The 16,803-nt window shown below is 42.4% G+C and overlaps 1 protein-coding gene across 1 annotated transcript in view; it reads left to right on the plus strand.

Annotated features, from left to right (window-relative positions):
• The window catches only part of TMEM132C (transmembrane protein 132C), a 203,100-nt gene that overhangs the window by 107,733 nt on the left and 78,564 nt on the right, over nt 1-16,803 (plus strand). The window contains exon 3 of the mRNA XM_027689249.1: nt 4,692-4,838. Coding sequence (XP_027545050.1) covers nt 4,692-4,838 — 147 coding nt within the window. The remainder of the gene's footprint in view (nt 1-4,691; nt 4,839-16,803) is intronic.

Below are 16,803 nucleotides of genomic sequence, written 5' to 3' on the forward strand. Positions count from 1 at the left end.
TCCAGAGGAGACTGACCAAAAGGGGTCAGCATTTGTTAAGTTGAAACACCAACTTGACAAATGCAGAGAGACAAGGATTTACGGGTGGGGATGCAGAGAGCTGAGCAGGAGCAGCCTCGCCCTTGCCCAGCAGGGGAGGTGCAGGGTGCCCACGCTCTGCTCGTGAGATGAGCCCTTCCCCGGTCACACCGAGCCTGCCTCTGCCCCTGATATTTATGTTTTGAGCGCTCACTGACGAGAGGTCTTCTGGCACAGCAGCTCTGACAGCAGATGTGAGCTGAAGAGACTGTGCAAAGCAGTGGTCACTGGTCTGAACCCAGACTGCTCCCAGATCAAAGGACAGCGTGCCGGGGCCGGGAATAGCATGGCATTTATCAGGAGCACAGAAGATGCAGGGCTTGGAATATTCAGCCTAACAGGAAGCAGGCGGCTTAGTGTCTGGAAAACTATTCCAGCTATTATGAAGATCACTGGTCATAGGAATTTAGTATTGATTTAGCTTTCTATTCTTTAGTGCAGCCTCCTCTAGCCAAGCTGCTCTGTAAACCTGCTATTGGAGTGCAGTTTGGCAGCACTGCTCACCCCACGTGAGAGGTGCTGCTGCTGCTTTGGGTATTGTCCTGACCTGTCTGCAGCCCTTGCCTTGTGCTTCTGCATTTCCCTGGCACTGCCATTGCTGCTTTCCTGGTCTTGCAGTGAGCCATCCAGGAAGCTAAATCATCCTCTGGTTAATGCTGCCAGCTCAGTGCTCAGCTGGGTGTTAGTGCCAGGCCACAGGGAGTCAGGGAGCTGTTCAGCTCCTCAGCAGCCTCACAGGGTGTTATTCTACCCATAACTTCAGATTCTTCCTTTGCAGGTACTTACCTGTGTCACAGCACACCCAGGCAGTGCAGCCCTGCTTGGATCCGTGTTTTGAGCATGACTTTCTCTGGAATAAGAGAGGTGATGCTCTCTGGGATTAGCATACATCAGCAAAATCATATGTGTGAAGAACTGTTTGGAGTACTCAGCAGTCTGCCCTCTCTATAGCACTGCTGCAGGTAGCAGAACCCTTCCACAGCCAGAGCAGTTTTGGAAGATTAAAATTTAAATTTAAATAGGAAGCTATAATTTGAGCTCCTTAAATCATAAGTCACACCTTCAGCTCTGGCTGTTGCTGATTCAATTGCCTTTTGGTTCCTGTCTTTAATAGTTGTATAGTATTATGTCTAAATACTGCTGAGCTTTCTTGTGATTTGAGGACAGTGAAATGGAACAGTTAGATTTTCATCTGTATTTGATCAGAAGGTATTAATTAGAAGCTTCATTTCTGAGTTTGACATGTTATGAAAATAGGGTGCTAAGTGGAAATCTTCGTATATAACTGAAAGCTTCAAGTTGGAAATGAAATATTTGCTTGTAAATTGCACATTTACAGAAGTTCACTTGCTGTGAGATTATGTAAGCAAATAAATGCTTTCACTTGGTCTCAACAAAAATTAAGTAATGATTCCTAGGTAAGCTGCTGAAGACTCTCTGTAATGTCTTTGAGATGCTGCTTGTTCTGCACGCCAGCAAAATCTTTTAATTCTCCATCTGAGAGACTTAAAGAGAGACAGTTATTTTGAGACAAAGCTGAGCCAGAGATTTCCTGTGCTATGAATTAATAACCTTAGAAGTTCGAGCAAGAAAATCTTGCCAGTGTTCTGGCTGCCATGTGTCCATAAAGCTGGAAAACCTGCATTCAGATGGATGGAGTCCCTCCATCCAGTGTGGGATTGAAGCTGACCCCGGGTGTTCTGCGCCGTTCTTTTAATGATGGTCTGTCTTTCATCTTTCCATGGCGAACTTTGCTTTTGTCAGGAGATCAAAAACCGTGCTGAACTTTCAGCACGCAGAAAATCAGCCTCAAATAAACGAGCTGCTGCCCTCAGGTTTTTGTGCACGTGTAGGTGACTTGCTTAGCAGGGTCTGTGTTTAGACCCAGAAAAAGGAAAGGGTGATTTTTATTTTTTTTTTTGGTCACCAGGCAGCAGATTTGGGGCTGTGGTTTCGTTACTGCCACCATGGTGAGCACATAGACAAAGTGACAGGGACAGTTCAGTGGCACTCACAGAAAATTCTCTAGAATAACACTGGAGGGGAAGGTTTTGACTCCACTTTGGGTGGAAGTGCAAGCTGACAAATTATGTCTGGTAGATGCTTGCAGGTCGTAGAAAAAGCCTCTGTGTGAGGACAATCATCTACTTGTGAATAAGTAGACATGGCAAAGAACTTCCCAGTTGGAGTGGGGAACCACACATTAAGTAAACCTGTATTTCAGTTGTTTCAGCTGTTTGTCTTCATTTATTGTCACCATACCTGCCTGCCTTAAGTAAACATGGTAAATGAATATATACTGTGATATTAGGTGGGTAAATACAGGAGACTGTCAAATAATTTGGCCTCCAGGTCCTCTGTCTTGGGGTTTGTTGAGGTAGTATAACTTACAAATTTTTATGTACAAAGTTGGCACTATTGATTTAAACAAAATTAATATTTAATCACAAGCATACAGCAAGGTCAACAAACTTTTGGTAAGGAATTAAACAGACTTTTCCTTGCTAGCACTCAAAACACCAAGTAAATAAAAATTCAGTGAAATCATTTGTAGCATATGTGTACAGACTGCATTTGAAAATGTATGGGGCTCGGTACTGTCTGACTTAATTCTGATTCATCCGTTGACCTTGTTATATAAAACCCAATGCCCTTTTTAGAGGGAGAGTTGCAAATGGTGCTTCTGCATATTTATTTCGGAAGTTCAATCTTCTGGGTGTTCATACCCTAATTCCAGTGCTAAGTGCAATCACAACATTGATTTTTCTCACTAAACATAACCTACTTTACCCTGGGATGGAATTTTTTTTTTTAATGGGCTTTATATAATGGCATATGTGAAAACCACTCAACTTAATGCCCCATACTGTAGTTAATTAACAAAATGGCATCGTAGCCATGGCCCCTTGTCCTCTGGCAGTGTATTTTACCACTAACCTTGGCCACACCAAATGTCCATCCTAATTAACAGGAGCCCAGGTATTGACTATGTCAAGCTACGTGGTGGAAAGAGCAGTTTGCAGCTGCTGACAAAGTTGTAATTCTGTAGAAAATCCAAACATGGGAACATCATTTGGAGTGGTGTTCTGCCATTTCAGAGCCCATCTCAAGGAGCAGCTGAACAAAGTGTCTAAACTATGAGTTTTTACTTCTCTCCAGTTGCTAAATAACAGTGTCCTAAAACACATCCAAACACTCCTAAAATACAGACTTCCAAAGACATACTGCAGGTTTTATACAGATTTGAGATTGGTAGTAGTGTTTTAATACTGAAACATTTATTTTGTTCATTTCTTTGAGCTGTAATATGCTGGAAGACGTAATGGGACTTGAAGCTTTAATGAACCTTCAGTAATGAATTTGGTTCTTCCTTTGCTGCTTCTGGTTTTGTTTCTGAGTAACTCAGCTTGAAGGCACTACAGATGCATCAGGTTTGTGCCAGTTTTACAAGAGCAAGACAGTATTCTGTGAAGCTCCGTGGTGTTTCATGTTACAAAGGAGAGGATTAAGCATTTACACTCTTATACTGAGAGAAAAAAAAAGTTTTCTTTGTCAATGCCTTAAAGTAATTGTGTTCTGTCTCGCTGTTGAAAAACTGCAGCAAGAGGACAAGTGCTCTGAGTCATTCATAACTACAGTTTTTAATTGTTTTATTGGCTGAAGGTGCAAAAAGACTTTTTTTTTTTAGAGTAACGTAGGTGCTGTGTCCTCATAGATGTCAAGAAGATACCAACATCTTGTTAGATGATGATTTCTGCTCAGTAAATAATATTTTTTGTTTAATTTATCACTCCTGGTGCATGGTAGCAGAACTGAAGATCAGCAGCTAAACATTCTGCACCCAAACAACACCTTTGCTGGGAATTCCTTGTACAAATGCTCTTTAATTAAGCAAGTGCTCTTTAATTAACCCTCCATACAGTTGTTGCTGATGTTATTAGCATCACTAGATAAATACAGTTAACTTTACCACTGGGCATAACAACAGTGGCAGAAATTTGCATGCTGTAAGAACATCTCTGAGTTACAAAGTCTTGTCTTAACCAACAGCTAAATCCTCTCCAGGCTGGGCATTTCAAACAGAAATTTCCTTGGGAGTCTGTCTTAAAGGGGGAATTGTTAGGCAGAATGGCAAAAACCTGTCCACTGATGTCTAGAAGAATATCATATAGAATAAAAATGGGTTATTAAAGAAAACTCCAGTGAAGCATTCCTCTGTGCAATGATGAAAAACAACTTCATCTTGATACAGAAGAACAGAATCTTCCTGAGTTTTCTGTGTTGGGACAAATTTCTCTTTGGAAAAAATTATTGCCAAAATAGAGAAAAGAACCTCAAGTGCAGCTTTTCCTACAAGATTCAGTTTTAATCCTGACTCCAGCCTGCTGTTGGCAGAACACATAAAGGCACTGAGCTGGTTCTGTCCAAAAAAAGTGATGTGTTGCCACAGATCTGCATTCTTGATACCACTCTCTTATTTATTGGTGGATTAGAAGAATATCTAATACTTAGCTGAAAGTTGATATATTGAGATTTCCATGCCTGAGCTGCACTCGAAGATCCCAGTCCTGAATGACTCTTGTAAACCTTTTACAATTTGCTATTTTCAACAGGGCAAAGGTGAAGAAAGGTGTGAACATTCTCAGTGCAAAGACAAGTGACCCCCGGCAGTGGGACGTGAAGCAGGAGGTGGGGAATGGTGGAAAGCACTCAACCACAACTGTTATTTGTCAGAGGATAGCACCAAGTTCAAGGAACAGGTATGAAACCTCATATTCTCGGCACATTAAACTCATTTATATCCATGATAGCATCCGTTGGTTGAAAGGCTTAAGGCTCATATTACCACTCCTCATAGCTATTAAACCTATAGCCTGGAAATCTGGAGACACTTCTGTGAGCTGTGGTACCATCTGCTGATCTATAACGGGTAATAAAATTCACCAGTTCAAATTAAAAAAAATTAATGGAATAGACCTACGTTGGAGGTGGGGGGTGGTGTAATTTTGGCATGAATATGAATATTCTTAATTTCAAAGGGGTTTAGCGAGCGTAATTTTTTGGTTTGATAGTTTTGACCTTGTTTCTCTGAACATATCACAGCCTCTGTGGTTGGTTCATCGAGCAGGCAGTGAATGCTCCCACAGTGAAGCCACTGTAACTTTGAATCATTGGTACAGGATAATTCAAACCTCCCAGTGTCTTGTATGTGATACAGAAGAATCCCCTTTTGCAAACAGTTACTTCTTCCAGAACTGGGGGTTCCCTTGACACACTGGTAACTGTCTGAGGCAGAGCAGTGCACCCTGGGGAGCACTGGGATGAACTGGTCTGCCAGTGCCTGCCCTCCTGTTTGGTGTGTTCTTACTGACACTTGACCTGGTTGTTCCACAGACACAAAGTCAGTGCTTTGTCCAGCACTAGGATTGTCTTCAACGGCACACAGTGAAGTTAGATCTTGCTGCTCTCAGTGGAAATTCTTTTGCTCTTCCCAGATATCATCTAAATGAATTCTCACAACCTTGCTGTACATTAATCCACGCAGAGCATTTCCCTTGTACAGATGCAGGCAATGCTTCCCTGGCTCTGTGCTTGCTGTTAGCCACAGACCTGGGCTCACTGAAGAGTGTCATAAAATCTTTGGTGGATGCTGGGCTGGTTTCTTGCTTTCCCAGGCAGTTGGTTTGTACTGTCTTCAGGCACAGAAAACTGAGCACATTTCAACTTTTGTGTTCTGTGCCCAAATATTGGACAGCTGTAAAGTGTAGAAATTTCTCTCATCACGAGCAGCTCGTGACATGATAATTCTCTGATTCAACATGTTTACACTTGGTGAGTGATCCCCCCCTGTCCTGGTCTTGACCCACGACCCTTTCATTCTATTTTTCTCTCCCTGTGCTGCTGAGGAGGAGAGTGATGGAGCTGCTTTAGTGGGCACCTGGCATCCAGCCAGGGTCAACCCACCTCAGGACTGGTACAGGCAAAGGAAAGATCCATCATTTGAGCTTTCCAGAGCTGAAAAAGCTGAAACCCAAAACAGTTTGAAAGGGAGGACAGAGCTTTAGAACAGCACTTAGCTCTGTGTGTATTTGCAACAGAGGAACTGTAATAGTCAGGTTATCACACCCCAATTAAATCTTCTCAATCCAATTTGCATGAAGTCTAATTAACCCATAAAAATATTTTTAGTGCTAATTGTGCAAATAAAAGCCAATGTTTCAATTAATGCCTCTTTCATTTGTGTGTGTAAATAGTTGCTGTCTTCTGAAGGCGTGAGGAGCCTGGGTTTGAATGAAGGGTTTGTGTACAAGGACGAGCTGGGTGGGGAAACCTGGTTCTGTGTGCACTGAGATCCTCGGGGAAAGCATATGATGTAGTGGGCATTGCAGTACTAAGTGTCACTTGGAGCTCTCTGCACAGAGCACAATTATTTTTATATAAATATATTATTTTTATGTAAATACATTCTTTTTATGTAAATATATTAAGCTAATTTAATTTGGTTGAGAATTGCAAGTCCCTAATGGGATCTTTCTGTGCTGCCACCAGCGTTTCCAGGCTGCTTTAGCAGCGTAGTTCATGGAGATGATGTGCAGTTCTCTAGTAAGGCCAGGGTAGGTGTGAGGTGCTGTTCTCTTCTCTGGCAGCAAACTCAACCAACTCATAAATATGTTGGTTAATTTAGGCAGAGGAAGGTGTTTTCCACTGTGTTTGCAAAGGAGTGTCTGTAAAAACAGGTAAATGAAAGTTTGTAGTTCTTGAGTGTTTTGTAAACATTCATACATCTTGTCAAGAAGTTGACAGTATGTTGTTTTTCTTTACACAACCAGCTATTTCTGGCAGAGCTCAGGTAGGAGGAAAGGAGAACAAAGCGTCTTCTGCAGTTTTGCCTTATTTCTCTGTTGCAACCAACAGGAATATTTGGCTCTCCCCTTGTACTGTCACATGTCCCCGGCTGGTTGTGAAGTCAGATTTATTACTTAAATTCATAATAGATTGTAAGTGCACTGGAGCAGCCAGATAACACTGCATCCAGGATTCACTCTGGTCATAATGGAGAGAGTGATGTGCTGAGTTGTTGAGGACACAACATCCCTGGTGCACCACAGAGAACCATTGCACTCTTTCCCCTTCATATCCCTAGAAACAAAGGCCATACTCAATAAAACTACTCATTTTTTGTTTCCATGTTGCTTTTCCTTTCTTGCATATTTCTCTGTCATTAGTGGTTGGGTGTGATTGCATTGTAAGCACTTTGAAACAAGCAGTTTGTATCTGAATGCAACAGCTCATACACCTTTCACATTATATAAATAATAGAACACAAGAGACATAGTTTAGATACGTCACAGCAATAATTGTTTACCTTTTGAGAATTTAAGTGGGTCATGCTTTTTTGCTTTTTTAAGTAGTATTTGTTCTCTTTGAAATTGTGGTGCTAAAGCCAAGAGCCATTGCTTCTTAGCTTTGATTTATCCAGAAAGGCTTTGCAACTGTAGCAAGTAACTGCAAACAGCTTGAAATCAGCAATGTTTGTGTACCTCATAATACAATTTCTGCTGAGATTCAAGTAGCTATTGATGAGGATAACAACAGTGTTGATTAGTGAAAACAAGTCTTAGACTACTACTTGGTCACTTGTTTTTTGTTGTCTCTTGCTTCTGGAGGGAAACTGGTAGGTTTGATGTGTGTCCTTGGGGTAGATGAAGGGAGATTTTTGGTTACTGCTGTAACCAGTTCTATATCGTAGCGTTGCCTCTGTTTGGTCCCAGCCTAAGGCTTGTGTGGTTGATGTACCACATCTCTGAGGGCAGCCTAAGTGGAAGGGCTCGTGTTTGCTGTGTAGTTTATCCTGGATTGCCACCACAGGGAATGAGAGCTGTTCCAATCCAGAGCAAGGGGTATTTTTAACCTAATTTTCTTTTTTGTTAAATCTAACATACTTCCACCTGCTGGTGTGCTGTCAGCTGTGGGCATGAGAAAGATGGATGAGGGGTAGGAGCAAGGAGAGTCAGGGGAATTTCTTAAGCTGGTTTCTCTGCCAAAGCCAGAGTATCAGAGCATCCTGTAACTGGGAACTGAGAAGCAGGGACTAAGTCTGACCTAGACCTAACTCCTCTTGCTTCTGCACACCTGGAAGTGGCCTGGAAGAAGATACCTTCAGTCTGTCCTTGGGCTGACGTTTCTGCCCGTGGATGTGGCACTTTGTTTGTGGAGGGATGGAGTCACCCCCTGCTTTTGATTTCTGTCAGCCGGGTAGAGAAACGGAGTGTGGGAGAACAGAGAGACATTTAGAAAAACTGACATAATGGAAAACTGCTGTGATGTAGCACTTTATCCTCTTGGCCTTGAACCTTTTGAGAGGCCTGTGGGCTTATGGCTCTCCAGCCATCTGTCTGATAAAGAGGCAGACTCAGGAAGAGTGCTTCCAGATGTTGTGTTTGTGTTTCAGACTGAGTCACAATCCCTTATTCCCTCTCGCCACATGCGCACACGTTTTTTTGGATTGGGGTTGTTGTGGCCTTTTTTTTTTTTTTAGCACTGTCTGGGTATCATTGCATTCTCGTGGAAGCAGCTAATTATGTTCCCAGGTTGTGTTTCACATCACTGGGGCACGGAGGAGAGCAACAAAGCCGTTACAATTCCGTGCAGATCTCTCCTCTGTCTGGCAGCACCATATGCTGCCAAGGGATGTCAGCGAAGTGAATTCCGTGTGATTGAAAAATAAAAGGGAAGTGTATATGTACAACATGAGTCAGACTTGAAAAAGTGTGAGCCATGTGGTGTGTGTCTGGCTACACCAGAAGACAGTCAGTCTGTGCCCAATACATGGGCACAGAGAAGAGTATTCACACATTATGAGCAGGGTAGATGTTATTAATTATTTTAAAATCTGGGTCATCTTCTGCTGGCAGTTTTGGGTCAGAGTGGTTTGCAGAGCTCAGCAGAGTGTCAGTGGTGCCTGCTGACCTCAAAACCTTGCAGCCTGAGCAGAGGACACGATTCTCACAAGGATTCAGAGGTTTAGTGCTCATGGGGCAGGATTTTTTCATGACAGTTGTTTATCCTTTTGACTGATAATTGTGGCAGGATCAGAGCTGACATGGCACATGCCACTGCTGTAGGTGCTTGGGGGGTTGTGCATGTCTTCAGGAGGTCACATTTGTGTCTGCAGAAACTGATTTGTACAAACTGTAGGGGTACTTTGGGAGGAAGACATCAGCAATGGTTTTCTTACAGCATTAAACCCTGAAACAGAAACAATTTCCATTCATTTATGGGAAATTCCCATATGAGCAGGCATTATTATAGATATAGACATATTATAGATAGAGACATAACTAGATATCTGAACAAAAGGAGAGCTAAAGAGAATCTCCATTCTTTACTGGAAGCAGGGGGAAACAATGGCAAAGGATGAGGAAAAGGCTTGAGGTACTTAATGCCTTCTTTGCCTCAGTGTGTTGTTCTCTGGGTACCCAGCCCCCTGAGCTGAAAGACAGGGATGGGGAGCAGAATGAAGCCCCCATAATCCAAGGGGTAATTGGAAAAATGACCTGGGGACTGTTGGTCAACAGCTGGCTCAGTGTGAGCAAGTCCTGTGCCCAGGTGGGGCAGGAGGAAATGGCCTTGAATTGTACCTGGGATGGTTTAGATTGGATGTGAGGAAAAAAATTCATCACTGAAAGTTGCCAAGCCCTGGAACAGGCTGCACAGGGAGCTGATGGAGTCCCCATCCCTGGAGGTATTTAAAAGATGTATAGGTGTGGTGCTTGGGGACATGGTTTAGTGGTGGCCTTGGAAGTGCTGGGTTAACAGTTGGACTCAATGATCTTAATTAAGTCTCTTTTCCAACCTAAACAAGTCTATGATTCTGGCCTTCTGTTTTAAGCATTGTGCATATTTTGGTGCAGTCTTTTAGGCTGCTGGAAGCCCTCAGAGCTTCCAAGGTGAGTCATTCTTGTGATGTGCATCTGTCTGCTTAAAATGACACATGGGAGTGTGTGTGTAGCTGTCAGTAACAGTATCAGGTATAATATAGCTCAGCCTTTGCCTACTGCTTTAAAGATCCTTTCCCTCCACGCTTTCTCATCCGATTTCCCAAATAATTTATCTTTGCCTGCTGTCTTTGCATTATGAGATTTCTCTTTGTTAGGATGCCTGCTCCAGGTCAAATTAGGGCACAGATGTCCCCAGCATGCAGGGTAGGTGCCAAAGACACACTGGACATCTGCACATACGGCTGAGGATCAGCCAGCTGTGCCATGTAACAATATCTTTTCTAGGGCACAGAAGACTGGGGTTAGAAGGTTCCTTCCCAAAGGAGCCTTTCATATGGCTCCTCTTTTGCTGCTTTGAATGTCAGGAGTGTTTATCAAAGCCCAGAGCTGGGAGGGAGGGAGGAGGGATGAAGAATGTCTCTGGTGGCTCTTTCAGGAGCAGGCTGCCTGCAGGAAGGAGGCGGGTGCTCCGTTGTCTCGCACTCTCTGTCTGCTGCAGTGTCTGAGCAAGAGTCTGCACAAACTGCCTTGAGAGGGAGGGTTTGTTCCTCAGACCTTGCTGTCTGACGTGGTGCTGGGGGGAGCAGGGCAACTTGTTGAACCTGAGGAATCCTCAGTGCTTTCAGGTTAACGGGCAGCCCTCACCTGGATTATGGAAGAGCGAATTCCACGGGAGCCCTCACGGGCGAGGACTGAGCCTGAAGGACCCTTTCTTTTCAATACTATCAGTAATGCAAGTTCAGAAAGATAAAAATTTGAGATAACTATAGCAATTGTCATGGCAACAACATACGTCTGTCTGGTTCTCATCTGGCACCTACCACTGTGCAGCCCTGATCCACGGCTGGAGTGCTGACCCCGCCGTAATCCAGCCACACCGTTGTACCAGTCCTTTGATTCCACAGAATTTGTGTTTAACTTGTCATCAGCATAAATATCTTCTTTTTAACAGATGCGGGCTGAGTCAGGAAACCAGCAGGGTCTGCACAAGTGCTGTGGGAGATAAAAACTGGAAGGTATAATCTTCCCGATCAGATATTTCACAACGTTATCTCCCCCGTTTGAAATTCAAAGCAAGATGTTATAATCTCAGATGAGGTTTTTGAAAGCCAGTTGTTAGATGATATTGAAAGGAATTTTCATGTTGGATTTAAACAGAACCACTGTTAGGCTTGGTCCTGACCATTCAAAAACTATTACATTAATCTTTATAGATAACATAGTACGAGCCAAGGAGTAAGGCATTCCCATGAGTTTTTTCTCTAAGAAAAGAAATTAATTAGTAGAGATGAGATAACAAAATACATTAAAAGAGATCTACCCGTGATCTCTACAGAACTTTCAGTTGCAATAATTATTTTTTTTTTGGTCTTCTTTGGAGTTCCTGGGTCTGTTGGGAAGCAGAAGGGCTGGAGCACCAAGAGAAAGGTCATCCTTCACATATTTCTTGCCCAAATGAAAGCATCAAATTTGTTTGCACAGCAAATCTCTGTAGTTTGGAAAAGCTTTTTACATGCTTATCAAAACCAAATGCTGGAGGCTTAGCCAATGCATGCAATAACCCAGCCTTGCTGAGAAAGCTGCTGTCAGTGCCTTCCCTGCTTTCCACTCAGGTTGAATGTATTGTTTTATTTCATTAGAATGTAAATAGAGCGGAGCCCACACAAATAGAATAGGATGTGCAATCATAGAATAATGGGACAACAGCTTTCCATCCATCCCAAATTGATAGACAGGTTCAATAATAACTGTAATTCCTGATGTCCGGGGTGAGAGTATTTTCTGACTCTCTGACAAAATAATCATTTCTCAGAGAGCGACCAGAAAAACATGCAATCTGCTTTTCAGCCTCAAACACGTTTTGAGAAGGTGTTTTCAAGCACTCCTGGAAAATGCAGGAGGAAAGGCTGCCTGTCCCACTTGCATCTTGTGCCCCAAACTGCTGTGTCCTGGCCCCTTGCACACAGCAATCCCTGGTGCTTTCCATTTTAATCAGCTGTAACTCACAGCGAGGTTATCCATGAGAACCTTCTTCTGATGCAGCACGTTCATGGACTGACATTTCTGTTCATTTTTTGCGCTTTAAATCCTGAGTTCTGCTTTGGGTGAGGTCAGCTCTTATTTTTCTGTGGCAGTTGGCGCTGTTTGGATGGTTTGGCAGCTATTGTAATGTAGCCTTCCTTGTGATTTGGAGGCGCTGGGAGATAAGAGACAAAAGATGCAGAATTGGGGAGGAGGAATGTGTGTGCATGTGTATTTTTTTCTCACACTGCCTTTGAAGCAGAAACATCTGCTGAAAGCCATAAACAGCTGAGTTCAGCAATACCACATCACGCTGCCAAGCAACTCTGCTTTCCTCTGTAACTTTCACAGCAGAGGAAATAAATCAGCCAGGCAATAAAGAATGAAGAAAATTTAGGAAAAAGTGCCAAAAGCCAAACCTTTCAAGAATAAAGTGAATAAGATCTTTGTTAGTATTCGGCGAAGCAAATTGAAATATGTTTCTTCCACATGTAAGCCCTAAATATGTTTCTTCCATAAGCCCTCTGCACCATTGCTGCTTGAGGAATTTTGCAATAAGAAAACTCCTCTGAACTCAAGACACTTAAAACTGGTCTGGAGAGACCTCTAGAAAACAGGCTACAACATCATTAGAGACAATTAGATGATTTTAAATATTTTTTTCCATCTCATGCCTCTGTCAGATCAGTCACAATTAACCAACAGTGGGGAAGTATCACCATTTATCTGAATAAACCTTTGCATTTCCTTACACAAAACAATGTATTAGACAGGTGAACCATGTGTTTCTTCACTGGCTTACTGAGATTTGCTCTTCCAGTCAAAGTTACTTTAGTCTGATGTGTTGCTGCCTATGTAAAGTACAGATAGAAATCTCTTCTCTGTTTCTTTTTTGTTATATACTGATGGGGACTGCCCTGTGAAACAGGTGGGAAATTATTACACAGATGCTGAGTCTTTGTTGCAAATCTTACAAGTTAAGCAAGGGTGGTAAGAAAACCAGTTGGTAACTGGTGACTGGGAGGATTTTGTGGCATGTTGCTGGTGCCCTGGGCTCCTGCAGTCACAGCAGAGCTCTCCCTCCAGTCACCACTCCTGGCTGTCATCCTGGTTCAGATCATTAAGTTCTATTCCCAGTTGACTCTTGTATGTAATTAAATGAGTGGCTTGTATACCTGCAGTGAGGGGTGCTTAAACACTGCTCCTGCTGCCTTCTCTGCTCAGAGGCCACATCATCTGTCTTCTGTGGTTGTGCCTCCCACCAGGCCGAGATAACAGAAAGAGAATTTGGGTGGGTTTTACACACTGCATTTTTTATTCTCTTTTAATTTCAAAATGAGTTTGAATGCATTTGATTAGTCTCTGCCATTACCTCCATTGAATATTCTCCAGCTGGAAATAGTTCTAATAAAAATAATTTGATAAGCACATTAAAATTATCACTTAAAATTACTTTTATGGTCAATGCAGCGTTTGTAGAAGTTGAGTCTTCATAAACGCTTGACAGACCTAAATGTTGTCTCATTAGCACCAGTTTTACATTGGTTCAGCTCCACTGAGACGAATGAAATTAATCTACTGATTTTCACTTTTGTAATTGAAATCGGGATCAAGCCTTACACGATCATAAGATGTTTAAATTCATTTGAATGTCAGACCAGCACGAGGTCCCGAGCTCCAACAGTTGGAAGGCCTGATCTGTCAGGTAATGTGGTGTCAGTCCAGGTGTATTTGCTTCTTTGAGACTCTCACATCTCAGACTTAGAAAACCTTGTTCTTCTTCAGTTGTCATTGCAGGAAGACGTTTGCAATAGCTGGGCTCTCATCCTACAACTCTCCAGGATTTTTTTCCATGCACTCTTGTCTCTCTCCATGCATCTGCTGTCTCTCTGCTGCTCTACTCGAGCCTTGCTGAAGCAGCAGGTTCATTATTTGTACAATATGCAGCAGGGTGCTAAATATGACAAAGCTCCTACTCTTAATAATAGTAAATAATCACCTCCTTTATCTGGTTAATTCTGTGTCTCTGCCTGAAAATAGTTGGATGGCTCTTTTGTAGGATGACAGGCAAATAATAGTAACTTGTTGAATAAATACTACCAGTCCCCATTGCCAGAGCCTCAGCCTGCATGAAGCAGCATCATTATTGTTCTGCAAACACTTACAGCATATGAGCACTGTTAGCAAACACAACAGTTTATGTAATTCAAGCTGGACATGGCATAACACAACTCAGCACAACCAAGGACTTCTCACCTTCTGTTAGGATGGATTCCATTCAATCCCCCCTGCACATTTTACACGGTAGGCAGAGGCAATACATGGTGTTTTACAAGCTTAGAAAGTAAAAATCTTTCCCTGTTACAGACAAAGCAGCTCCTGTAGTCTAAATAACTAGCTTGTATCAGAGATCATTGCAGTTCTCCACACAGCTCACACAAGGAGCAGTAGTTAATCTGTTGGCTTCTAGAAGTCATCATTTGCAAATCATAATTTATCTACAGCTCAGGCTGCAGGGAGACCTCTGGCATTTCACATTCTGGGAGTGATGGAAGATCTTGGGTTTTTTCACTGTCACTTCATGGTGAATATCAGCAAATACTGACATTTTAAAAGGCATCCTTTTTTTTTTCCCCAGAGCTGTGCAGCCACAGTCCCTTTGGTGTAAATCAGCAGTGAATTTTTCTTGCACAGTGTCAAGGGCTTGTACAAATCACCTGGCTTGAGTTGGGTTCTGTTACATGAATTGGTGGGTTAGAGGGGACACAGGAAGTGTTTGGAGGATACTGAATATTTCCTGGAAGCTTAACAAAGTAGGGCTGGGCTGCTCTTTCAAAAGGTGGTAGATGTCTGTGAGTTCTCCAAAAAACTCAAATCCTGGTCCATCAAATCTCAACTAAATAAGACCCCTGGAGTTCTCTTGCTTTGAGTAGATGTTATTGACAATTAAGATCTGTAGGTATATTCTTCTGTAACACTTTCAGAGTTAAGAGTGAAAAATGAGATGGGATTAGCAGTATTATACAAAAGTTGCCAATGTTTTTTGAATGCACTTTTTCCTTAAGCGAGGAAATTAAACACTTTTTCTTGGAAAAATCTGTGGTGTGTCCCTATTACTTTAAAGAGTCAAGATGAGGAGTGTCAAGGACTGGCATAAATCAGTCTAAATTCACTAAAACAACGTAAAGGGGTTTTGCCACTATTATTCACAAAAAAACTCCTACAGCTTTCCTGTTACTGCTTTACCAACATCCTAGTAATTTCATGGAGAAGTAAGTTTATTGAAGAAAACTGAGATGCTTGTTGTAAAGAGGTTTTTGGGTCGATCAGTGCTGAATTCCTGATGGCTTCCCAGGAATTTGACTTCCAGTTAAATTGCCAGGGAAGAAACCTCAGCTTCATTGAAGCAAATGGCAAAATTTTCTGAATTTCACCCCAAGTTTAGAATAAATTTGGACTCTCTCTCTCTCCTTTCTTCTCTCTGACACACAGCTCAGAAAACTATAGATCATCTCTTTCCTGCTCAAGGCTGTGACAACAGCTCCATGCTCCCTCCCACGTGTACACCTGCATACATGATGGTAATTATTACAAAAAGGAGTTTGAAGTAGCACCCCATTGATTTTTGGTTTCCATGCTGCAGATTAATGGACTGAGCAGGCACTCTTTGTAATCACACTGGTAGAAATTCAATAATGACTCTGCCAGAGCACTCGAGTGACCTCGGCCACTGAATTCATTCCTATTTCAACTGTTTTTAATGAGAGTGGCATATTTAGCAATGCCATCAGATGGTTGGAAAGCAAGGTGCCCTGTCAACCAAAGCAGTGCTGATGGACCAATAACAAGTATTTCAGTGTTTCTATCTGTTCCCTCACTCAGGGTAGTTCACAGCATCCGTGTGGTGATGGAATTAGTTCATGGGAATGTACTAAGCAAAGGAAATTTCTGATGTGTGTGATCTGCGTGCAATACTCCATTAGAGCTACTAGATTTCAACCAAATCAGAGCTCAGCAAGTACCACTGACAATCCCCAAAGGAGTATAATCTCTCTGGTTAGTTTAGCAATTGTTCAGTTAGGTTTGGAGGTTTAAATTGTGGGTGATTATCATTTCCTGTGGCGTTTTTTTCATTTCTTAAAACGTGCAGTAGCGTGGTGAGGCTCTCCACTTGGAGATGCTATTTGTCAATTTTTGTCTTGAGAAGTGTTCAGAGATTTTATGAGACTGGAAAGGAATATTTAAAAGCTGACCTTGTTTGTTGCTGTGTTTCTGTTTGACCCTCTGTACGTGTGTAGTTCCACAGGTTGGCTCTGCCTGCTGTGGTTTCCTCACCAGCCAGAAAACTCCTATACATTGCACATGAGAATTGTTTAAATACAGAGTAAATACATGCTGCTCCCAACAGAACTCTTTGGGAAGTTAACCTAGAAATGTCATGGTAAGTGTAGGGGACTTGATCAGTGAGAATTGGCTGGAAAATCAGCCTTTGCTGATGTTACTCCCAGAACCACCCGAGAAGGGGATTGTTGCCATGTTCTGTTAATCAAAGTTGTGTTAATTCTTTTGACAGGAAGCCTCTCCTGTTCTGTTCAGTGTTCCTGGGGCTGGTAGAATTGCTGAGGTGAAGTGAAACACATAGTCATCAAACATGATATAATTGCCACATCCCTCAGTGATGCAAATCAGGAGAGATTTGTTG

The sequence above is a fragment of the Neopelma chrysocephalum genome, unplaced genomic scaffold, assembly GCF_003984885.1.
Source record: "Neopelma chrysocephalum unplaced genomic scaffold, ASM398488v2 Primary Assembly neopelma1_77, whole genome shotgun sequence".
Classification (NCBI taxonomy): Eukaryota; Metazoa; Chordata; class Aves; order Passeriformes; family Pipridae; genus Neopelma; species Neopelma chrysocephalum.